Source organism: Equus przewalskii, chromosome 7 (assembly GCF_037783145.1).
Source record: "Equus przewalskii isolate Varuska chromosome 7, EquPr2, whole genome shotgun sequence".
Taxonomy (NCBI): domain Eukaryota; kingdom Metazoa; phylum Chordata; class Mammalia; order Perissodactyla; family Equidae; genus Equus; species Equus przewalskii.
The window spans coordinates 9,898,146-9,922,302 of record NC_091837.1 but is presented as its reverse complement, the minus strand read 5'-3'; the positions used below and the strand labels follow the sequence as shown (position 1 = coordinate 9,922,302).

At 56.2% G+C, this 24,157-nt stretch overlaps 1 protein-coding gene across 1 annotated transcript in view; it reads right to left on the bottom strand.

Annotated features, from left to right (window-relative positions):
- Positions 1-11,452: 11,452 nt before the first annotated feature.
- The window catches only part of MN1 (MN1 proto-oncogene, transcriptional regulator), a 44,219-nt gene continuing 31,514 nt past the window's right edge, over positions 11,453-24,157 (bottom strand). The window contains exon 2 of the mRNA XM_008529716.2: positions 11,453-14,468. Within this exon, the coding sequence (XP_008527938.2) occupies positions 14,287-14,468 (182 nt within the window). The 3' untranslated portion in view covers positions 11,453-14,286. The remainder of the gene's footprint in view (positions 14,469-24,157) is intronic.

Below are 24,157 nucleotides of genomic sequence, written 5' to 3'. Positions count from 1 at the left end.
CAGTTCCTCTGCCTGGAAGGCACTTTCAAATCTCACCTCTTCAAGAGAACTTCTCTGATCACCCGATACATAGTAATCCCAAGCTATTATTCCTTAGTAAAGCACCCAGTTCGTGTCCTTCATAACTGTTTTCACAGCTGGTAACAATGTATTGTGTTTGCATTTACTTGTTAATTGGTGGAACCAGCTTAGTTCATTCATCAGTGTTTCACCAGGACCCAGCAGCATGCTTAGGACATAGAGGTACTCAAATATTTGTGGGATGGAGAAATGGAATGTTCTCTCCTTGGAGGCTTGAAGAAACAAAGAAAAGGCCATTTCAGCAGGGTTCTGAAGGATGAATAGGAGTTTACCAGGTGGGAGGAAAAGAGGTCATGAAGGCAGAGAGAAGGGGGAGACGTGAGCATCCAGGCCTGTGGCAGTGTGGCTGGTGATTCAGGGCCCAGGGGCGAGCCTCCCATGGCTGGCCTTAAACCCAGGTCCCCAATCACAATGACTACGGCAGGGTCACTTTGGCTCTCTGAGCTCAGTTTTCTCATCTCGAAAATGAGAGAGGATTTGGTGAGATAAGGCCCAGGCTTGGCACAGGGCTGGACACCCCGTGAGCTGGATGCACAAGGCAGCTGATGTTGTCACGCAGGGGCTGGACTGAGGGACCGCCCAGCCCCAGGCCCGGGAAAGAGGGAAGGAAGGAAGCAAGGAAGGGGCAGAGAGAGAAGGCCTGGCACGTCTGTGCCGTGAGGCAGCTGTCGGGACCTCTTCAGCTCCCCGCAGAGCCGAATTTGGAGGAGAAGCCTTGGCTGGGGGCCTGGCCCCAGAATTCACGGGGTGGGGCATGGGACTCGGACTCACGTGACCTCTGGGGCCTCCAGCGCAAACCTCCCTCACCTTCACCTCTCCCCATCCAGGTTCTAGGAGTTCAGTTTTCCCCTCAAACCCTGTCTCACGGCTGAGCCCTTGCCCGGGCTGCGCCTTCCGCCTGGAACGCAGATCCTGTCACATGTCCCACCCTCCTGCCACTTATCAAGGGGGAGCAGAGTCGTGGCCTCTGCTCTGGAAGTTTCTAGACAGTCTATCTAGGCTTGGAGTAGACAGCCCCATCCACCAGACTGGAAGTTCCTTGAAGACCAGGATCACGTCAGTCTTGTCCGGCACATAGTAAATATTAGCTAGTGTTTGTTGAATGAATAAATGAGCCAGTGTTGGAACTGCAAGAGACAGGGACATAATCGGCCTCTGTAAACTCAGTCCTCACCAGCACCCCATCCCCATGAGGCAAATATGATCTCCAGTCCAATCACGAGGGAACTGAGCTCCAAGGAGGGCCTAGTTTGGCCATCTCCGACCTCATCAGGGCCCCTGCCCCTCCCTGGACCTCAGTGTCCCCATCTGTAAGGGAATCAGTGCCCTGGAACAGGGCCAGCTTCATGAGTGTGTGACTTGTCCAGCCCACAGGACCCCACACTCACAAAGGCCCCACACTTGGTTGAATGTTTGGCTGTCGCCGTCTTAAAACTCCTAATAGTTTGTCTCGGAGCTTGTGTTTTGTGAGCGAAGGCCTCCGGGACCAGGGCGCGTGCGTGTGAGCCGAGGTGGCCCTCGCTGCCCGAGTGGCTGCTGCTGTTTGCGGCCCGGCCCCCGGGTGGCCTTCACGAGGCCCCGGGAGCACAGGGCTCCAGCGGACGCAGGTCAAGTGAAAGGTGAGCGCTTCGCCTCTAAGCTTGAGCAGAGGGGGTGCTGACAGCCGCGCGAGGCCCCCCTTTCCTCCCGAACTTTCTTCAAAGGCAGAGGGAAGGCGTCTAGGAAACATGGACGGCCACGGAACCCTGCGGGAGCCTTTCTGATCCGCGCCCTGACGCTGGAAATGACACGGAAGGCGGGGGAGGGTAGAGCAACTCACAACTCCTCTTCCTTTCGCCGAAGGGGGAGTGTCGGCAGATGGCGTCAGGAAATGAAATAAAAACAGCCAGTTCCTGCTTTCCACTGTTCTGGTTAAAACGAAATACACGTGCATGCGCGAACCACGAACACGAATCGCGTCCTTTCCACGATTCCGCGTGTGAGCTATAAATGTTCTTATATTTGTACTTAAAGCTGGCACGATCCGTGGATGAGCGGTGCAATTCATGCTGATGAAGTAAAAGTTGAACTTTTCTTTACCTAGCGCCATGTTAAATAGCAAATAAAAAACGCCAGGAGAAATCAGAGACGTGGAAAGAAAGGGAAGAGCTTTATATTCGAGTGCCTTTTTTTGTGCTTTGTTCCTCTTTTTCGAACAGGGGCCTGTGTTTTCGTTTGGCACTCGGCCTCCAAATCGTGTAGCCGACCTGAGTGTGAGCTCCTGGCCCACGGCCCCTGGCCCTCCATCCGCATCCCAAGCGGGGTTGCCGCTCACCCGCCTCCCACTACAGCGGCCTGTGGTCCCCAGGCCGGGGCCACTGCGGGAGTGACAGTCTCTCAATCTGAGCCTTCACCACCCAGCCCAGAGGTCAGGAGTCCAGACGCCACACCAGGAGGATCGGGTCAGAGAGTCTGGATGGGAACTTGTACCTCTGGGGTCTTTTAAGGGCCCCACCCCCCCCTACAGCGGCTCACCGAAGGGGAAAACCCTGCTCCAAACTCCAGAGAGAAAAGCTGCTTTGTTTCAGAGCTTAAGCTGCTTCAGGCGCCTTCCCCATCCAGCGGCTCAATAGTTCAGTCCTTCTAGAAGCTTCTCACTGAGCCCATTTTGCAGCTGAGGAAATTGAGGCCCCAGAGGCCACCTCTTAGGCCAGCAGGAAGTCCATTAGGATTCGCACCCAGGCCCGTGCAACCCTCCGGGCCCACACAGCACTCACCCCGCCCCGGGGAGCTGGGCTCTGGGGCCGCTGAGGACTCAGGCCCTGCCTGCCACTCCGGGCTCCACTGTGAGTCAGTTCATGGCCCAGGCCAGTTCCCTCATCTTCCAGCTGGTCTTGACCGTGGCATCCACTTCGGGACCCATCGCCATCCCATCCGCACATCCGCCTTTCACACAATATAGGAGGAGATTTTAAGAAAACCTGAGGGCTAGGGGTGGACAGCAGTGGCTTCTGCATCTGTAAACGAGGTTGGATGACTCCACAAACCCCCGGCTACATGGAGAGTCGGGTGTAGACGTCACCCACACACCCCAGTGTGAGCTCCACGGAGCAAGGTCTTCGCCTGTTCCTAACTGGGTCCTCCGAGCCTGAAGCAGTGCCTGGCACACAGCAGAGGCACAATAGATATTTGCTGAATGAATGAATGAATTATAGCAGTAAAGGATTTGTTTACTCTGTTATGTGAAATCCTGAGATCCGAAAAGGCTCTAAAAACAGAAAGTTCTCGAATTCGTGTGCCTGGAGGTCTTTATCTCACCCCACGAGAGTGTGGCGATGGTTCCCAGTATCTGACAGCAGCCCCCTGGGGTGTCACGGAGCGCGTGGTGAAGGCCCGCCCAGCCCGCCTTTCTGAGTTCTCCCAAATTCCAGGTTTGGAAGCAGAGCCGGCCCCCGGGGGTCCAGGCGAGGTGGCGGCCTTGGTATCTATAGCAACAATATTCAACTCCGTGCATTATAAAGATGACAGTTGCAGGCAGTAACCAGCCACTGCGGGTCTCATCGCTCCTTCTCACTCCATCTCACAGACGGGTAAATCCAGGCTCCCAGAGGCGAGGTCCTCGGGGCCCTGGGGGGTTGGTGTGGCGGGAGCGGGGTCTGAACCTGGTCCCTGGGGGCTCCAGCCTTGTCACTCTTGCCAGTCGCTCTGTCCTACGCCCTTCCCCTCCCCCTCTGCCTGGCCTTGGCGCCTCAATGAGCCCTTTGTCCTCCGAGGGGCTCAGAACTCCTGAGAGTTCCTCTTTGGGACAAAGGCTGGAGGAGTGGGAGCTGCCAGGGGCGGCCGGAGGGGCTCCAGAGGCCGGCCAGGAAGAATGCGCTCCTGCGGGTGAGATGCCCGTGGGGTCAGCTCCTCCAACCTGTCGGGAGGGGCCGTGATGGTGGGGACAAAGGCCGCGGCACAGTGCACAGTGGCACTGATCCCGATGGTCCCCGCGGCCCCTCAGCCCCTACTCCAGCCCCCATGCCGCCGGCCAGACCTGCAGGGCTGCGGCCCCAGGAGGAGGGGCCGGAGAAGGGGGAGCGCCCACCTCCCGCTGGAGGGCAGGAGGGGTGGCCCCCAGGAGCACCTCCTGGCCCAGCCCTCAGCCCATCGGCTGCCCTGCTGGGAGCAGGGCATGAAAATCCGCAGCTTCTTCCCCTCCAGCCTGTCCATCCCGCCTCCTTAGCCAGCAGCAGCTAAAAGGATGGGAGAAGTTTCCGCCAGGCCCTGCCCTGGGCAGAGAACAGAGCATTTATCCAGCGATTACTGCCTACAGGGCGCAGAACAGAGCAAGGAGAGCAAAAAAATCAGCCCCTTGAAACCGAAAGGCCTAATTGGGCCCAGGCTCTGGCACTGGCAGGCTGTGTGGCCTCAGATAAGTAGCTGTGCCTCTCTGAGCCTCATTTGTTTCACCCAGTGGGGGCTGGCCCGGCCTGGCCCTGTGCGGAGTATGTTTGACTCCTCATGTCCCCGGGAGGGGGAGCTGCCACCAGCTGCCCAGGGGACCTCAGCCAAGTGGCTTCACCTTTCTGTGTCTCGACTTCCTTCTCTGGAAAATAGGGCTCATAATCGAGCCTGTGCGTGTGCTGTTAATTTCACTCATCACTGTAAGGCCCCCGCACATAGCAAACATCACACAAGTGTTTCCTAATATTGTTTTTTTAGTATCTCCATTTTGCACAAGGAGAAACTGAGGCACGCAATGGTCAATTCCACCACCAACGGCAGCTGACGTGTGGATCATCTGCTCAGGGTGGCCACTGTGCTTCCCAAATGTGGCTCTGACGGGCCACTCACCTCCTGGGCGACGTTGGCCCACAGACTGCTCATCCCCGCGCCTCAGTTTCCCCATCTGTAAACCAGGAAGGATTCCGTGGCACGGCCTCTGCGGCTGTCTGAGCAGGGGTGCAGGGTCAGCGCCGAGCCAGCGTGTCGTATACAGTAGGTGATCAATGACCCTGGGCTGCACGGATTCTGAAAACAGCAAGGGCTGGAGTTCACCCCCCGTTTCCGTCTCTCCCTCGGGGGAGTCTCGCCTTGGGAGGTGCTGGTGGCAGGGGCTGGTTGAAGGCCATTTTTCAAATGGGGAAACTAAGGCCCAGAGAGGGGACTCTTGGGCGGGTAGCGGGGAATTCCGCACTGGGCTCCTCGTGCCACCTGTTCAAACCCTGCCCCACACGCCGCCCGCTGGACCAGGACCTTCTGGTGGTGGCAGAGCTCTGGACGGGCTCAGGCAGGCCTGAGTTCAAGTCCCAGGAAACGTGGACAAGAAGCCTGAGCCGGAGCCGGTGCACAGGAAGCCTCTGGGCGTGTGTCCGAGGAGTGGCGGTCCCCGCAGCAGCAGCAGCAACAACATTGTCACAGCCCCTCCCCGTTCCAGCCAGCAAGAAGCACCCCTGGAAACCCCAAACCATCGACAGATGAAGTGGAGCTCCCCGCTCGAGTCGGGGAGCATCACAGCCACGCCCTGGCGCCTCCAGGTGTGTCCTTTCCTGCCTCCCCAGACCCTGGCGCTGTCCCTCTGGGCCTGGCAGCCTCTGTGCACACAGACCCTAATGTTACCTCCCTCCGCAAGATCAAGCGAGGCGAATGGCTGACACTGACCGGCCTTTGAGGGCAGCCAGAGATGCCGAGAACCTCAGAGACAGGCCAGGCCAGGTGATAATGGAGTAGGTGGGGTCAGGATCAAGACAGAGAAACTCAAGGGGACACTGGGACCGTGGGAGAGAGTGATGAAGTATAGAAGATGCTGGAAGCTTATTTCGGTTTTTGTCTTTAAATGCACCAGAGTGAGAGGTTCAGAGGGCAGCGGCTAGATTCTGGAAGCCCCTTCCAGAGTTTGGGCCCAGTGGAATCATTATCATTATGGCCACCCCAATGTTCCTCCACTATGCTGAAGATGCTCCCACCACAGGGCCTTTGCACATGCTGTTCCTTCTGTCCGATATCTGTTTGGCTCACCCCCCCACTTTCTTAGTCTCTTCCCCTAGCCCTCTTGAGGGAGGAATCCCTGAGCAATCCCCCGTCACCCTCTGTTTCCTTCCCCAGCTGTATCAGTCCTCATAACAGAGTTCACTCATAACCTGGTGTGCGTTTTTGTGAGCACAGCCATAGGCAGCCCCAGCCAGAGTCTGAGTCTGAGCAGTGAGCTCTCACCCCCAGAGACAAGTCCCATTCTCTACTCATTAACCTCAGCAGCCAAAGGTGGGGAGGACCACCAACAGCCCCTTTTGCTTGACCCACATCTAGGGAATACCTGCCGCGTGGCAGGCCCTGGGCTGGCTGCTGCAGATACTGACATGAACAAAACAGACTTCTCGGTGGACCCACCGTCCCCTCCTGTTACCTGGAGCCACGTCTCGGGACAAGGGACAGTTAGCAGGAGGAGACAGAGCAGAAGGGCATTTGGTTTGGGCCCCGGCCCTGTAACTGACCTGCTGTGTGACCTTGGGCAGGACACTGGACATCCTGAGCCTCCATGTCTTCAGTGTAAAATGGAGAGACAGAACGATGTTTTTGGAAAGTAGGGCGTACGGTGGCACGGGAGGCTCACGGACTCAGCAATTCCCAACCTCCTAGCAACGGAGTCACCCCTTTGTCAACTCTCTGCCACCAGGAGAAGCTCTCAGCTCGGTGCCCCTGGGTCTGCAACACCTCTCGCAAATGTGTGACCTCTTTTCCCAACAGACAGCGAAGGTCTCAGGTCGTCAGGCAGTGGCGACATCGCCGTGTTTTCAGGGTGTTTATTTTAGGATCACGTACAGTGGGACACACTGGGATCGTCCTTCTCGACTCCCCCGCTTGCTCATCCTCCAGAGGGAACGTGCCAGAATTCCAGCAGTACCCCAGCCTAGAATCCGCCCACGTGGCGAAAGATGGACAGAGAGATCAACAGCACACAGAGTCCAAAACTAGACACCCACATACGTGGTCCAGTGATTTTCGACAAGGTTGCCAAAGCAATCTGATGAAGGAGTGGAAAGTGCCTCAACCAATGCTGCTGGGACGGCTGGATATTCTGGAAAAAAAGAACTCTTACCTTTGCCTCACATGACATGCAAACCAAAGTCAAAATATATCAGAGAGCTCAACATGAAAGCGAAATGTAAAACCATAAAGCTGCTGGAAGAAAGCATGAGGACACAGGGACACAGACAGCTCTCGCCATGAAAGAAACATGATAAAATGGATTTTGTGAAGGGGCTTGTATCCACCATATATAAAGAACTCTTAGAATTCAATAATAAAAAGACAGACAACCTAATAAAAAAAAAATTGGGCAAAGATTTTAACAGACACTTCACCAAAGAAGATACACAGATGGAAAATAAACACATGAAAATATACTCAACATTATCAGAGAAATACTAATTGTGATCATAATGAGACATCATAACACGTACGCAAGGATGGCTAAGTTAAAGAGACAGATAATATTAAATGTTGACAAGGATGTTGGAAGGAAGTGGAACTCTCAGACACTACCACTGGGAATGCAAAGTGGTACAAACGCTTTGACAAATGGTTTGGCAGTTTCTTAAGAAAGGAAATATACACCTGCTATATGAAAATCAAAACTTAAGTCCACACAAAAACTTGAATACAAACATTCTTAGTAGTTTTACTCCTAGTAACCAAAAACTGAAAATAGCTCAAGTGCATATCAACAGGTGAACGAACGAAAGGACTGAACTCCTGACTCATGCAACCTCAAAAGCGTAATATGGGAGGAAGGAAACCAGGCCCAGAAGAGTACAGTCTGTGTAACTCCATTTCTATGATATTCACGGTGCGAGAACAGGCAAAACTAATCAATGGTGAGAGAAATCCAATCAGCCATGGCTATAGGGGTGGGTTGTTGACTGGAAAGGGACAGAAGGGAACTTTCTGGGGAGCCTGTCCTCTTGTATAATCTCTCCTTTTTTTTTTTTTTTTTTGCTGAGGAAGATTGGCCCTGAGCTAACATCTGTGCTAACATTTTGTATGTGGGACGCTGCCACAGCATGGCTTGATGAGAGGTGTGTAGGTTTGTACCCAGGATCCCAACCTGCGAACCCCAGGCTGCCAAAGTGGAGCATGTGAACTCAACCACTATGCCACTGGGCCGGCCCCTGTTGTGTAATCTTGATAGAGGTTTGGGTCACATGGGTGTAGACATTTGTGAAAACACATCAGATTATACTCTTAAGATGTGTGTGTTTCGTAGTATAAAAATTATACCTCAGGGGCTGGCCCCGTGGCCGAGTGGTTAAGTTTGCACGCTCTGCTGCAGGCGGCCCAGTGTTTCGTCGGTTCGAATCCCGGGCGCGGACATGGCACTGCTCATCAAACCACGCTGAGGCAGCGTCCCACATGCCACAACTAGAAGGACCCACAACGAAGAATATACAACTATGCACTGGGGGGCTTTGGGGAGAAAAAGGAAAAAGATAAAATCTTAAAAAAATAATTATACCTCAATTTTTAAAATGTTAAATGGGGGGTGGGGAATATTGGGTTAAATAAACCAAAAACTCCTTCCAAGATGAAAAATGGTGCAGCTGCTGCAGAAAACAGCTTGGCGATTCCTCAAAGAGTTAAACACAGAGTTGCCATCCGACCAGGAAATTCCACTCCCAGAAAAATACCGAAGAGAATCGAAAATGGACATTCATACAAAGATGTGTATGTGAATGTTCACAGCAGCATTATTATATGAACATAATAGTCAAAAGGTAAGAACAGGCCTGATGGGTAAACAAAATGTGGTATAGTCCTACAACGGCATAGTATTTACCCGTAAAAACGAGGGAACTTGGAAAGCATTATGCTAAGTAAAAGTCTGACACAAAACACCGCATATTGTGTGAGTCCATTTACATGAAATGTCCAGAACAGCAAAGCCACAGAGACAGAAAGTAAATTCGTGGTTGCTGGGCTGGAAGGACGGGGTAATTGGGATTCACTGAAAATGGGTGCTGAGTTTCTTTTTCGGGTGATAAGAATGTTCTAGAATCAGATAGCAATGATGGTTGCACAACATTGTGACTATACTAAAAGCCACTGAATTGTACACATTGAAATCATTAAAATGGTGAATTTTGTGTGATATGCATTTTATCTCAATGAACATAAATTCTTCCAAGGTTCCTGGAGCATGTCATCAGGCGACACTAGAATTGCAGAATTCGCGTCTTCTTCCCATCCTATCACACTGGGTTATAGTTGCAGAATTTGGAACTCACCCCGAATCACTTCCAGGTCAGATCAGCCTGGTCTGGGGGCAAAAACTCCCACACCCTCTGTCTCGTCTACAACTCAATTGTGGTGCCCCAGGTGGGGTCCTTCCTGCTGACCCCCTGTCAGGGATTAGGGAAATCCATGCTTCGCTCTGGTCTTGGCATCTTTTTCTAATCTTTTTTTTTTTTTGGTGAGGAAGATTGGCCCTTGGCTAACACTTGTTCCCATCTTTCTCTATTTTTTGTATGTGGGGCACTGCCTCAGCATGGCTTGATGAGTGGTGACTAGGTCTGTGCCCAAGATCTGAACCAGTGAAACCCCAGGTTGCTGAAGCAGTGTGCGCAAACTCAACCACTATGCCACCGGGCCGGCCTCTAATCTTTTAAAAAGAAAGTGGGATGGGGAGTCCTTCTTTGCACCGCCCCCCAGCTCTCGAAGGGCAGATGGTCCCCCTGACTCCTCCTCCACCCCTCCCATGAGACAGCCCTCGGCCCTCTGGAATCTTCAGCCCTGGGTGAAGAGGGCAGCCACGCTGAGGGTGCGGTGGGACCACTGGCTAAGATGATGTTTCTCTGTCAGTGTGGAAAGGCCAGCCCACCAGATGGACCAGCCTGCTGCCGGAGCCCTCCCCCGGCCTCCCTGGGGCCAAGATGCACCGTGCTGTTGCAGCCCCCATCCCCCCTCAACGATAGGCCAGTCCGTGGTCCTTTTGGTCCTTGAACCCTCTGAGACGCAAATTCATTCACTCACTCGTCCATTCATTTCACACCAACCTGGTGTCTCCAAAATGCCCCCACCCAGTGCTCATCATTCTCTCACTTTTCCTCCCTTCCTGGGGTACTGAACATGATCATATCCCACTGTCACTTTGGGCTGGAGACCTCTAAAGGTTAAAGAGATTTTTAAGCTCCTCCAAATTAAAACGAATATAGAGACCTCATCCTTAAAACTTTATATTCTGACAAATATGCCATGTATATAAAGAAAAATTTCAAAGCTGAAGGAAAAAAAATGCAACCAAATTTCTGCCAAACTAGGGTCAATTTATATGCTGGGATGAAGAGGATGAACTCCTATTCATCCTTCAAAACCCCACCTGGACATGACGGACATGGGGTTCATGAATCTCTCAGGGTGACACTCATTTCTTGCACTGCCATGGGTTATTGGGCATATTCCTCTCACTTTGTCAATTTATCTATCTCTGCCCCTCATTCCCCTCTTTGCAGACTAAGCTTCTTCAATGACTTCAAGCCTGAGGCTGCAGGTGCCAGCGTGAAGCTGCCGCCCACAGAGCGGCCCACAGGACAGCCAGAGCACTTGCAGGGCCTGGAACAGGGTGGCGCTCACAGTCACCTTCAAGCGGGACGTTATTCACTCCATTTTAGAGACAAGAAAATGGAGACGGGGGTTAAACCATTTGCCCGTGGCCCACGCCTGCAAGCGGAGAACATGGCATCCAACCCAGGACAGCCAGAACCCAAAGCACTGCCAGCTGTGCCACGCGCCGACAATGGCGCCACGTTAACAGGTCACACATCTGGAGCCCTCCTGCAGGGACACACACAGTCTCCCGTAACAACTCCTCAAGTGAGACCCCTGGCATGGATGACGAGGGGGAGCCGAGAAGCTGTGTAACTAGCGGGAGGTCACAGAGCTTAGCCGGACCCAAGAGAGTAACCATCACACAGCACGGCCCCCTGGGGGTCTCCCCTTGCCCCCGCCCTCCGGCACTAACCAGATACCAGTGGCTCTCAGCCCCGGGCGGTCATGCCCCGCAGGGGACACTGGGCAACGTTGGGAGACATTTTTGATTGTCACAAAGGAGGGGGAGAGGGGGTCTTATGGGCATCTAGAGGCCAGAGAAGCTGCCAGACAGACAGTGGACAGCACAGCCCCCACCACGAAGACGGATCCAGCCCAAACATCCATAGCGGCTATCGGAGAAGATCTGAGATGCCCCAACTCAGAACAGCATCCCCGCACGCATGCACACGCGCACACGTGCACACACACACACGCCCCACAGCGTCCAGACCGGCCCTCCATCCCCCCGGGGGAATTTCAAGAGACCTATGGAAAAAGGGGAAGGGGGGTGGGGAAAAAGAAAGCCCCGCCCACAAATGGACCACCATCACCATTAACGTCATATTTATTGTTATTTAGCTGCTCAGGAAAACATATACAGGTATATACAATATGTATGAATACAGAAGACTGCACTTTACATATTTTTTTTTTAAAAAAAGAAAGAAAAAAATAACACTCAATTTCATGAGCTATTGTCACAGTCTTCCAACCTAGCATTTCAGAAATGAATTTCTTTTAAGAGTCAAAAAAGATTACAGGATTGCCTAACACACAGCAGAGTTAAGTTTTCCTATTTTACATGTGCAAGAACATTTTCATTTCCTTTCCCGAAGAGTTTGCTATGTAGTACCGATTACCGGCGCTGGGAGTCTCGTGGGGCGGCTGTGTTTGTCCTTCGCTTTTATTCTTTCCATTCAACCCGATTTCATGAAATCACATCCTTTTGCTTAAGGCTATTTGAAAAGCTGCTCCACTCTGGGGTCGTGGGGAGCGAGAAACTTTCAAACCGCAGGGGTTTCCGAGTTGCTGGGACCGCGAGCTGATGGCCAAGCGCTGACGGACTCGACGCGGGGGGAAAAGTCAAACACCCAAGTCGAGACGCTTGGCTCCCCAGCCTTAAGCAATTAAGGAGAAATTATTCCTGTTTCCAAAATCAAAGGAGGAAGCTCTCAAACAGCTGTACACGGCGGAATCAGAGGGGCACGGGGTTCTGCAGCCGGTGGCCGGGGGAAATTTTCTCTCCTTTTCTTTCCTCTGGTGGCAGAACACAGGAAGTGAGTCAGCTCGCACCTCCTGGCTGATAAATTCCCACCAGCTGCTTCTGCCTGCCCTCTGCGGGCCGGGGTCCCGGTCAGGCGGCCCGGGCAAGAACCTGGGACCATCCAGACCAGGACCCGAGCCGCAAGGACTGGCCGAAGGAAAGAAGAGGACGGAGGGGAAAGAGCGAGATTTTTTCTGGATGCTCTTCTCCATTTGCTGAAAAGTTCTTCGAAATAAACAAGGTGGGTGTTGTAGGGTGAGCCCCCAAATCTTCAGGTCGCTTGCTAAAAAAAAAAAAAAAAAAGAGCCGGGTCTGCAAACTCTGGAGACCTGGGGTTGGGGGAGAGAGTGCGAGGCTCAAAATGGAACATTTGGTAAGACGTGCTCTTTCGCAAAAACAAATAAAATAGAAACGTTACCGATTTGAGTGAAGTGACGTGAGTCCCTTCTTGCCTGGCCCACCCTGCAAGCTAGGTGCCCCCCAACAACCCCACGAGTCACGCAAGCCCTCTGCAGCCATCACCAGCACCCAGAGGTGCCCACCGCTGCCAGCCCTGGGTGTCCAGTGACAGCCACCCTGGGAGGACCCGTGAAAGCCTGGGTCTGGGAGCCCTGCTCTCCGCTGCCCTGCTCACCCGGCCGCCCCTCCTCTCTGCTCAGAGGAGAACTTGTTCCTCCGCAAGACGCTGCTCTCTAGTTTTGCAAGAGGGTGAGATGTAATGAAAAGGGGAAAAAAATTCCGGAGAAAAACAAAGGCCCAGGAATCAAAGCCATTAGTTCTATTCTCTTCCTCCCCCAGCCCTTAAGAGTCTGCGAACCACTACAAAGAAATACACCAGGCTGGGAGCAGGGGGGCTCGGCAGGCTGGGCCCGGAGGCTCCTCTGTGACAGAACCCCTCGGACAGGGCTGGCGAACGCCCCGTCCCTCCCAGGGATGGGGGGCGGCCCAGGCTGGAGGCGGGAAAATAGATGGAGAATGGGGACCAAACGGAAGCAGTGGGGGAGATGGACGCAGCCCCCTCCTTCGTCCCCGGGGAGGCCTGGCGGGGAACAGCTGTCTAGAAAGGTCAAGGGCTAAGAATCGATCCTCCCTAAGGCCAGCAGCACCCAAGACCCAGGTGGCCTGGCTGCAGAGGGGCCGGCGCCTGGAGTCCCCAGAGACACAGCAAGCTGGACGGCCTCCACCCCCCGCCCAGGAAGAGGACTGCTTAGCACAGTGTGAAAATGCAGAGCCCGGGCGTTTGTGCGGAGGCCCAGAAAAGGAGAGAAAACCCCAGCGTCGAACATTCCGACTCCTTCCCACAGAGCGGGCTGGACACGTCATCACCTCCACTGCCGAGGCGGCAGCTTCCAGCAGGAGAGAGAACGGAGCTGAAGGCTGAGTGTGTGTTTGTAGGAACGCAAACATATATCTCTATTTTCTTAGGGAACAGACAAAACAAAACCCCAGGCAGAATACCTAAGGGGGGCATTAATTGTTTGGCTTCTGCCTGACTGATGACAGTTGGGTGTCAATATATAATATTGTGATGACAATCCGACTTTCACCCGGCAATATTCCAGAACTACTATGCTCCAGGATTTCCATTTTAATAAGCAGTGAACAAAGCAAAAGGGAGAAGGGGAAAAAAAAAAAAAAAAAAAGGCGGCGTGGGGGGAGGAAGGGAGAAAAGGAACAAGAATAAAAGAGAATAAAAAAGGAAAGCAATTCTTTGAAATAACGATGCTTGGACACACAGCAGCATGGAAATTAAACAAGGAAAGAGGTCATCTAAAAAACGTATGCCAAGATTACCGAAAAATGGGGAATTATCTAGCAGGAAAAAGGCTTAAGCAAAAGTTTGCTAACGGCAGAAGGGTTAACACTGGTAACATACCGTGGCAGACGAGTTTCTTTTTAAAAAAATTTTTTGAGGTTTTTTTTTTTTCCCTTTAAATTAACCCTTTCCGGTCCATATGCCACTAAGCAGGTACCAACCTAGAAAAAAAAATCATCCAGCAATAGTGGCCCTTTCAAATTAACGGGGGCGGGGGGGGGAAGGGGGGTCAGGGTTCAGGGGGAGGGGAGAGAGAGGGGGGAGGGAAGGGCCTGAGGGGGAGAGGGCATTTCTTGTCGATTCAAGTTAGGGCGGCCACGAATGTCCCGAATCTGTTGGAGATGTCGGAGTGCAGGGACCGCCAGGTGGGCACGGAGGCGCGGGCCTTGGCGTCACCCACGTCGTCTGTGCAGTGGACGGCCAGGCACTGCAGATGGCTGCCGGGCTGGGCTGCCGAGGCCTTGTTCGTGGGGAGGTCGTGGGCTGCGGAGAAAGAAGGAAGAGAATGTTAGCGGCACCCTAGGCTCTGCAGGAGGCCCTCATGGAGGGGAGCAAAGGGTCGGCGCCCTCTTTCCACGCCTCAAGATCTAGAGTATCTTTGGTTTGGTTCGAATCCCCCAGCTGTTGCCTCTGACTTGGCTGTGAGCCGCAGCCAAGGGAAGTCCCCCTGCTGGGTCTCAGTTTTTTTCCCCTTAGGAAATAGGAGTGTTGGGCAGGATAAACTCAGGGTCTGCCCACCTCTGATGGACTAGAGTTCCCGAAAGATTAACTGGACCTGAAGGAAGGTGGGAAGGCTTCCTGGAGGAGAGGCATCTAAACTGGGCATTGAAGGATGTGTAGGAGTTCACCAGATGCAGCAAAAAGGTGGAGGAGAGGATTGTCCAGGTCCAGAGCACAGCCCATTCTCTTGTCATCCTCCAGACAGACATATGCTAAGGGCCTACTATGTGCTGGGACCTTCCTTAAACAGTGCCAAACTGCCCAGAGCAGTAAAGACTAAGAACCTGGACTCGCCAACAAGACCAGTGCCCTTTGCCAATCCCCAGCTCTGCATGAAGGGACTCTGGGTGATGGGGTGAGGGAGTCTATTCCTCCCCGACACCCTCAAGGAAAAGCCTGTCAATTTCCTTCCCACTTCATCGTAAAGTACCAGAAAATCCACAGATCACAGTGATGTCTGGTTAGACAAGCTCAAGGGGAAAGGCAGTTTGACAAACATTCACACCTTAGTATGAATTAGACTAGAAGCGAGCAAGAACTGAGGCAGGGAAGGAATGAAGCAGTCATTTCGGAGGACTTCTAATTTACAGCTGCCAGTGATCACTGGTCCTGTTCTGAGACCTTCTATATGTTGATGAATATTCTCATTATTTCTCTTCTCTAGAGCCTGACTCTCAGAGAGGAGAGGTGATCTGGCTAAGACCACACAGCCAGGAAGGGGAAGAGCTGGGTTTGAAGATGGGCTGGTGGTAAATTTCTGATTCAGGAGAAGTGAGAAAAGCTGAAGTTGGGGGTGGGGGCCCAGTTCTGGCTGAGGGAGCACACCCAGATACTGAACTCTGTGACCGGCCCGCCCTCCTCAGCACACTGTGCAGGCCCAGCCAGGGCCCTGTGCCAGGCAGGAGTCACCCGGCCTGGCCCGCCCTCTGGGATTAAGGGGGGAGGCCTCCCCGGGGAGCTGAGCCACGGCCTGCAAAGAAAACCCTCCCAGAAGGATGGGTCCAGGCAGCCGAAGCCAGGCCGTGCCTAACTGGGTTTGGGGTCCCCAGCCTGGAGCCCCAGAGACACCCAGCTTTGGGACCTGCATGCTGGGAGGAGCTGGGGACGAATATTCTCTCCTTTGCCCCTTCCCCCATTCATTCCATTAATAAGCCCCACTCTGGAGTCCCTGTGACGTGCCAGGTGGGGCGCCAGCCCTGCGGATCCAGCAGGAAACAAGGCAGACACTGTCTTCACCCTCGTCCTGGAGCTGACGCTGAGGCCAGGAGACAGTGTCACAGCACAGGCACTTCAGAGTCACAGACTGGGGCTCGAATCCCAGCCCCACTACTGTGTGGCCAGGGGTCTGCCACTCTCCCTCTCTGAGTTTCAGTTCCTCATTGGTGAAGTGTGGGGACGTCATCTTCCTCAGGGGCCTCGTAATGGTGTGGCATATAGAGCGATCCCCAGACAGGGCTCCAGGACCATCATTGGTTATCTGGGGAGGGCAGGACATGAGGGGTCCTTGCAGCCATCTAGGAGCCCCCAAGCCTTGTCCTCTCCTTGGAACTGGTCAGATGGGCACATTCCTGCCCACGAAACTGGAGTCTCTGCCCTGTTTCACAGAAGGGGAAGCTGAGGTTCTGAGTTCAAGGTTTCAAAGCTGGCTGCCAGTGGTGGAGCCGGGAAGCTGCAAACGGCACACCCGGGGCTCCCTGGGGAGAACGTCCCCAGGACGCTAGAGGCACCAGATGCAGGGTCCCCCAGCACGCGGCAGTCCCTGGATTCTAGCAAGGCTGAGGCACAGTCCCCATGCCTCTGCTCTGGAGCCCACGCTTGCCTTGCTCCCAGCGACACCCCACTGCTTCATACCCCCAAAAGGAATTCTGTTCCAAGCATTGCAAGATCCAGACTCGGGCAGTAGTATCTGCCGGAGAGAGAGAGGGAGACAGACGGATTCTGGAAGGGGCTCCTTATCTCACTTTACACACATTCTCTCAAGGAGCTGACACAGCAATGCTTGCACCCATTTCACAGAGAGGAAACCGAGGCCCCCTGCCCAAGTTTGAACAGCTGAAGAAGGACACACCCAGGCTGAGCTCCAGACGCCCGGCTCCCCGGCTCCGTGGCTGCCGCAGCAGGAAGACAAAGGGGAGTCGGAGTGCCCTGGGTTACACGCTGGGATGGAGGAAGCTTGGGGACTCTGCTAGCAGCTGGGTTTGCTGAGTGAGGGCTCCAGACTAGCCCAAATAGGCAAATTTCCTAAAGATGCTGCATTTCCAAGTTACGGCCATGTGCCAATCCAGACACAGCCACCCTTCCTACTTGGGGTGGAATTAATGAGGGTGTGAACACTGCTGTGTATTATCCAAGCCCTGCGGCTGGGGCACCCTTATCCCCACTTTAGAGGGGGCACCTGGGGCTCAGAGAGGGTGAGGGGCTGGCCCCACATCACAGAGCACAGGGCAGGAGTCCCCAGCCTCTGCCTGGGACGAGCAAGAGAGTCTGGTATCCACAGGGAGTATTTGGAAGAGAGAATATTATTCTTCAGTTCTTGACAACCCAAGCATGACCAAACGCATCCTCCCGCCGGATTCATTCCAGCTGGGGGGACCCAACACGCCCTCCGACCGCGGCTCCCCCGGGCTGCCGAGTGGCTGCCATAAATTAGTCCCACGGAAGCCGCCTCAAGTCAGAGCTTGCCCGGCTTGGGAGAGGCCCTCGTCCCCAGATCCTCGGCTAGTGGGTGTAGGCATGCGGGGGCCAGAGATAAAACCGCCCCCTCGCCAGCTCCCAGGGTTGGGGGTGACCCCGGAGTTACTCAGCGCCCGGCACTGGCAGACACTGCGAAATGGATGGGTGTTGTCATGTTTTCCACTTGCTAGCTGTCGGCCTCTGCCGTCAGGCTGTGGCTGTGTGGGGGAGGGGACCCTATCGTGTGGCTGCATGGGGGTGGGGCAGGTCTGGTCTGCCCATCACAGCACAGTCGGGGCCCACGCGCCGACTGCAACGTGACCCTCGTGCCTATTTGACAGATGGGAAGACTGAGGTCCCAAGGGGCAGGTTGCTGCTCAGGGGTCACCCGGGGCCTGGTCACCAGCTTTGGGACCAGCCCTCTCCTTTTGGCCCAGGATTCCCAGAGGGACAAGCTGAGGTGGAACCCCAGATTCCCCATACCCAGGCAGCTGGCCGCCAGAAGCAGAGCCTCAGTTTCCCCATTTGTAACTTGGGGATGGAGATGCCTGGTGGGCCGGCTCAGAGCAGCCTGGGGAGACCATACAAGAGAAAGAGCTGACGACACCGTGCATGTGGGGGGTCAGTCCCTGAGGCAGAGGTGTCATCAACGCAAAACGTGTAAGGCCGCGTGTGCCTCATCCCGTGCAGGCGGCACAGGGGCCGAGGAGGCGGGCTGCTGGCTCACGGGGACCAGATGGCCCGCCCGCCCAGCAAGGAAGGACTTCGGGGCTGCTCGTAAAGACATCCGCCTGCTGGCCAGAACGGACCATCTCCGTGCCCACGCGGAGGGGGCGCACAGGGCCCGGAGCTGGGACGCCCGCTCTCCCCGCACCCACTGTCTTCACTCGGTCATTCCCGGCTCCCGCTCCGTGTCACTCCATCCAGGTACCCGCCGCAGCCGGCGCACCCCGCCGCGCGGACTCGCTTCCAATTTGGTCTTCTGGGCGTCTCAGTCCGCCACGGGGACAGGAAATTCCACGAAGGGAAGAGAGGACCCCGAGCCGGTGCCACAAAAGCGGCGGCGAGAATGAGGAATGTGATTCCGTTTCTCTTACAGGATCCACCAGGACGGCGCCCACCATTTGTGGAGCAGGGGACTTTTGCGCACATCCCTTCGGCTCTCAGAACCTCAGTCCTGGAAAATGGGGGAAATAATAGGACTGGCCGCCATGGAGGCAGTTACGGGGATCCAGTGACATGATCCACGTGCTCCCGCCAACACTAGGACCGCCCTGCGCTGCTGGGCCGGGATGCTGGCGGGACTGCGAACGGGGACGGCGGAGTGACCCTTCTGCCGGCCACGACGGGGGTGAAAGGAGAAGGGAAAAGACGCGCTTTTGTTTACCTGGGGACATCGCGTTGTTAATTTCACTTCTGCAGATGCCGCCCACGCAGGGGGCAGAGTTTCCTTTCTTTCTCTTGTAAAGTGAGCAAAACAGGCCTTGTCCCCACCTGCTCTGCCCGCAAGAGCCCCAGGACGGGTTCCAATCCTCGGGAGCCACATGCTCAGGCGAGGTGAGCTGGGTGGGGGGCGCAGCGGAAGTGCTGTCCTCAACCCTCGAAAGGTTCCCGCCCACCAGAGGGAAGGGCCGGGTATAGCGGGGGAGGCTGGGGGTCGAGGGTGGGCTCCAACTAGCGCCCAGATCAAGGGGTCCTGGGTGCTCATCCAGAGTGTGGCCTGGACTGGGTGTTCGCCTGGGGTGTAAAACGGGAACCCCCTTGCAGGCTGCTGGGAGGACTAAGCAGATCCCAGGTGAAGTCTCCCGCTCGGGAGGAGCTTCACAAACGGTTAGCTGTTCTTAGGATGATCACACTTACTGAGCTGTCACAGCCCTGGGCCTCAGAGGCAGCCAGAGCTAGCACTGCCCTGTGCCAGCCGCCTGCCGCAGGGTGGTTTCTTGGTCTCCTGGGTACCACCCCTTGCCCACAGAGGCTGGTGGGGGGCCCCCGGTGCCATCCCAGGCAGAGCTGGCGAATTAGAATTCTGAGCGTATTTTTAACTGGAAGCTTATGTAAGGAGCCGTGTGGGCCCCACGACACAATAGCGAATGACTCGCCCGCTCACCCTGGCGGATGCCGGCAGAGGGAGATGAATTTGGGGTTTTCCTTTGCTGGGACCTGGCAGGGGGAGATGCTGGTGACTGCGAGACTGCTGCTCAGCTGAGGGGCTGGGCCGCTGGGCCTGGGAGCCACAGGACGGGGCCCCCTCCTCCTGGTGCCTCTGTCCAGCAGCCCTGCAGTCCTTCAGGGACCCAGACACATCCATGGCCCCCCAGATGCCCCAGCTCCTGTTCCCCATCTCTGAGAAAGCCCGGGCATTGAATGTCGCTCTTCACTCCTCTCCATGCCCCAGGGTCCAGTGCCGGGGCGGGAAGAGGCTGCCTGGAAAGCCCACTCACTTCTGCCCTGCCCTATTGGCCCCACTGTGCTCAGGTCCCAGTGTCCCCTGCCTGCACCAGCCGCCCTGCTGCTCTCTCTGATTGCCCACTGGCCCCCAAGCCCTTTTTCCCCTATGAGCCGGATGAGTTTTCTGAAGCACCAGCCAGAGCAGGCCGCTCTCCTGCTTCAACCTTCCATGGCTCCCCAGTGCCCCTGTAAAGTCCCCAGCTTCGCATGACCTGGCCTGCTCCCCTCTTGGGCCCGCAGCCTCGTCTCTCAGTACCCCAGCTATCCAGTCCCTCAACGAAGCCTTGATCCTTCCCACCTCCATGCCTCCTCTCCTGAGGTTTCTTCCGCCTCGAACACCCTCCCCTCCTCACCCCTGCTGACTCCGGCCACCCTACCCGGCTGTCGGCCCCGCCGCAACGGTTCTGCATCGCCACTCCTCTGAGGGATGTGACCCTCTTCCCTCGCAGATGGCACACCCGCCCCCAGCTCCCATAATGGTAACGACACCACCAGCTCCCGCCCAGCGGGCTGCAGGGAAGCAGTGACACACACGTCCTGCAGGCGGGAGCCTGAGTTCAGGCCCCCTGGCCACAGGCGCCAACGATGGAAGACATCATGGAGGGACTCTGGAGTCAGGTGACCAAGGTCTGCATGACGGTTCCTAGCACTTTTCCCAGCAGGCTGACCTTGGGCAAGTCGCTTTCCCTCTCTGAGCCTCAGCTTCCTTCTCCACGACATGGGATGAGCACGGGGCCCAGCTCCTTGCCAGCTACACCAGGTCCATCGTGCCTGGCGGGTGGCGGGGCTCGGGCCGTGGCCAGCAGCTGTCAGAGCAGATGGGAGTCCTGGGAGAGAAGAGTCCGGCCCAGAGGCAGCGCTTTTAATGCAGCACGAGGGCCCGTCTCCAAGAGTGCCCCGCTGGGGCTGTGGGGGACCGCACCCCGTGGAATTGGCCCCCGAACCCCAGCTGGGATCCTCTGCAGAGCCCCACAACCCCGAGGAGGACCCCACCTCGGCTGCCTCCATGTCCAGCCCCTGGGCCCGTATCCCCTTCTCCAGGGAGGGAGAGGGGGTCCCGGGGCCTCACCGGCTCTGGGCTCAGGGGCAGGAACAGCAAATCTAAGCCAGATGTCAGGCAGCACAAAGAGGGTCTACACCGCCACCAGCCAAGCAGGAAGACAGCAAACCCAAACCCCACTTGGCGCCCTCCCCACGCTCGGCAGCTTTGGGGGGCCCAACTCTGGGCTCAGAAGCGCAGATTCAAACCCCATCTCTGACTGAACTTCAACTCTGCCCATCGCCAGCTCCATGACCTTGGGCAAGCTCAACTTGCTGAGCCTCAGTTTCCCCATCTGTAGAAGAGGGTAACAATCCCTCCAGTAAAGATCACAGGAGCCTGGAACCCTGGGGGAGACGCCCATGTGGCTACCAGCTGTCTCTGTGGTCCCTGGTGCACAGCAGGCACCCAATAGGATTTGGTAAATATCTTAATCAATGACTCGCTTTCTCATCCCAGCTCTTCACCTGCTGGCTGTGTGACCTTGGGCAAGTCACTCCCCCTCTCTGGGCCTATTTGGTCCCCTCTAAAATGAATGGTAGTGGGTGGATGCACAGCCCCCCTGATTCTTTCTATCCCTTTGGGGAAAACAGATTTTACATTCCATGTAGGCAGGAGGCTGGGGCAGGAGCCCTCCCAATGCGAGGGACACGAAGACACTGACCTCAGGTTCCCTACAGGCCGGGCCTCGGCCGATCTCATCACATCACCCCAACACCCAAGGAAGAGAGCCTGACACTCCAGCCCACTTGACAGGGGAGGAAACTGAGGCTCAGAGAGGGGACGTCACTGGCCCACAGTCACACACCGGCCAGCAGCAGAGCCAGGGTCGCTCCCAGGTCTGTCTGATGCCAAAGTGTGCGGTTTCATCAAAGTCACGTGAAAAAGTACAATGTCCCAGCCACAGGGGCAGGTACCACCTCTCCCTCCTTCTCTCCTCCCATCTCCCTCTAGCTCCCACCTCCCTCACATTCTCCTCCCGCCCCCCCCATCCTCCTCCCTCTCTCAGATCCACACTCTCACTTTTTGGGAAAGGGCCCTGAGGCTCACAGATGGAGAGAGACCAGAGGTGACAGAGCAGCCAAGGACAAAGGCCAAAGCCCCCTTTTGATGCTTTCTCTCTGGACGCTGCCAGAGAGTCTTCCCTGAGCCCCATCGGATGGGGGCCAGCACAGGCCATCCCCCGGGGCTCTGAGAGCCAGGGAGGCCCCCCACCAATGATGGGAGGGGCCCTGTGAGGCCCCACGGTGGGGGAAGGAGGGGCCTCGCCCAGCCGCCGGGGCAGCTCAGCCTGTGAGAGGCTCGGCCGGGCCCCTGGAAGCCTCCGGAAATTAATTGGAGCTGACTTGGCTGAGGGCAGCTGCCATTCAGATTGAGAACTGGCTGAGGGCTGCACTGAGGCGGAGCGGGGAGGGCATCGCTGGCACCAGGCCCCCAGGAGCTGGGGGCGGGCCCTGGAGGAGGGGCCGGCGTGGCATCTGAGGGCCAGAGCCCACAGGATGGACAGGGCCTGAGCGCCTCTGATTGGTCCCCTTCTCCTGAATCCTCCAGCCATGCAGCCAGTGACCTGTGACAGATGCAGCCCTGCACACCCCCCAGGCCACTCCTGGCCTGTGTGCCACCAAGACATGACAGGCTGGGGGGCTGGGGGCCGAGCCCTGGGCCCGCACCTTCCTTCTGACTGTGTCCACGTGGTGCAGCGAGGGTGCTCGTGCAGGGAGAGCACTGCGGTGCGAGTCCAGAGCGCTGGGGACGTTACCGCCTCTGAGAATCAGTTTTCTCATGCATGAAACGGGGATGGAGACGGTATTATTCTCATGGGGCCACGGGGAGGGCCCAGTGACAACGCCAGCCAAGCCTCAGCATACTGCCAGGCAGCAAGGACGCCCCAAGAAACAGCAGCTGCTGCTGCTAGTGCCTGTGTGAGGATAGAATGTGAGATTCTCTCCAGCTCTGTCTCCAGCGCAGCCCTCTTCCCACTCTCTGTTCTCTTCCCTTCCCACAAGCAGTTCGGTCGTGGGACACTGGAGACAGAGGTTTGGGTTCAAATGTCAACCCTGCCACTGCCGGGCTGTGTGACCCTGGATCGGCTCCTGGGACTCCCTGAGTCGCCATTTCCTCACCCGGAGAACAACTTTGGTCCTTCCTGCCTTGCAGAGAGGGATGAAATGCCTGGTCCCCAGGTGATGCTCGATGCCCGGTACCCACCATCATTTCCGCCCACCTGGGCCCGGGGCAGCCTCTGAGAGGGAGCCCTCGAGACACACACACACACACACACACACACACACACACACACACACACACGGCGTGGCAGTGGGCGTCACAACCCGCCGTGCGCTCCCAGCTACGCGCCGGGCGCTGGGCTCGGAGAGTGACCCCCACACAGAGCTCGCCGCCCGGTGGAGGGACGTCCTGGTAAATGCGCACCTGTGGGACAGCGCGACTGCCATCAGGGCAAAAGGCTGCCTGTGCCGTGGGCGCCAGGGCCCAGGAGGGGATCCGGGAAGAGACTTCGAAGGAGAAGACGCACTGGGGGCTGAAGGACGAGTGGGAAACTTTGGAGCGGGAGAGGCCGGAGGGGCTCCAAACCCTGGAGCGACTGTTTCAGGAAAACAGAGGCCAGCGCAGGGCCCTGATTTGGGGCCTAGGGGGACACGGAGGATGGGAAGGCTGCAGAGCTCGAATGGAGTCAGTCATGGAGGCCCCAGGAGGGAGTCTGGCTTTGCTCCTGCCGGCAAAGGGGAGCCAAGGAAGGCTTTAGAGCAGGGGAGGGGCATCGGGAATCTGTCCAAATAATAAGAGGCTTGCCCCTTAGCCATTCTGGCCTTGGCGTGGGACGCCTGACTTACGTTGTCCCTCGTCGGGGACACAGTCCTTTGTGCTCCCCAACTCTAAGCCAGTGGGGGGATCCTATCCCACCCCCGTGGGAACGGTACTCTGAGAGAGCTCTGGGAGAAATGAGCCGGTCATTCCTCCCCGGCAGCTTCTGAGTCAGACGCCTGGAACCCGGGTCCCTGAGAAACGCAGCTCGGGTCCTAACCCCAGCCCTGCCCCGTCTCAGCTGAGGGACTCCACCCCTCCTCCACATGATGGACGTGATCATTGTGCCCCGTGCATTTATATCAACGGATCCTCTCTGAGGATACAGGTGGGGAAACTGAGGCACAAAGAGGGGCGGAGACATGTCCCAGGTCATCCAATGGTGAGCAGAAGGGCAGAGGGCAAGTCAGTCGATCTCTCTGAGTCTCAGTTTCCCCATCTGTGAAATGAGGCCATACACCTACAGGGC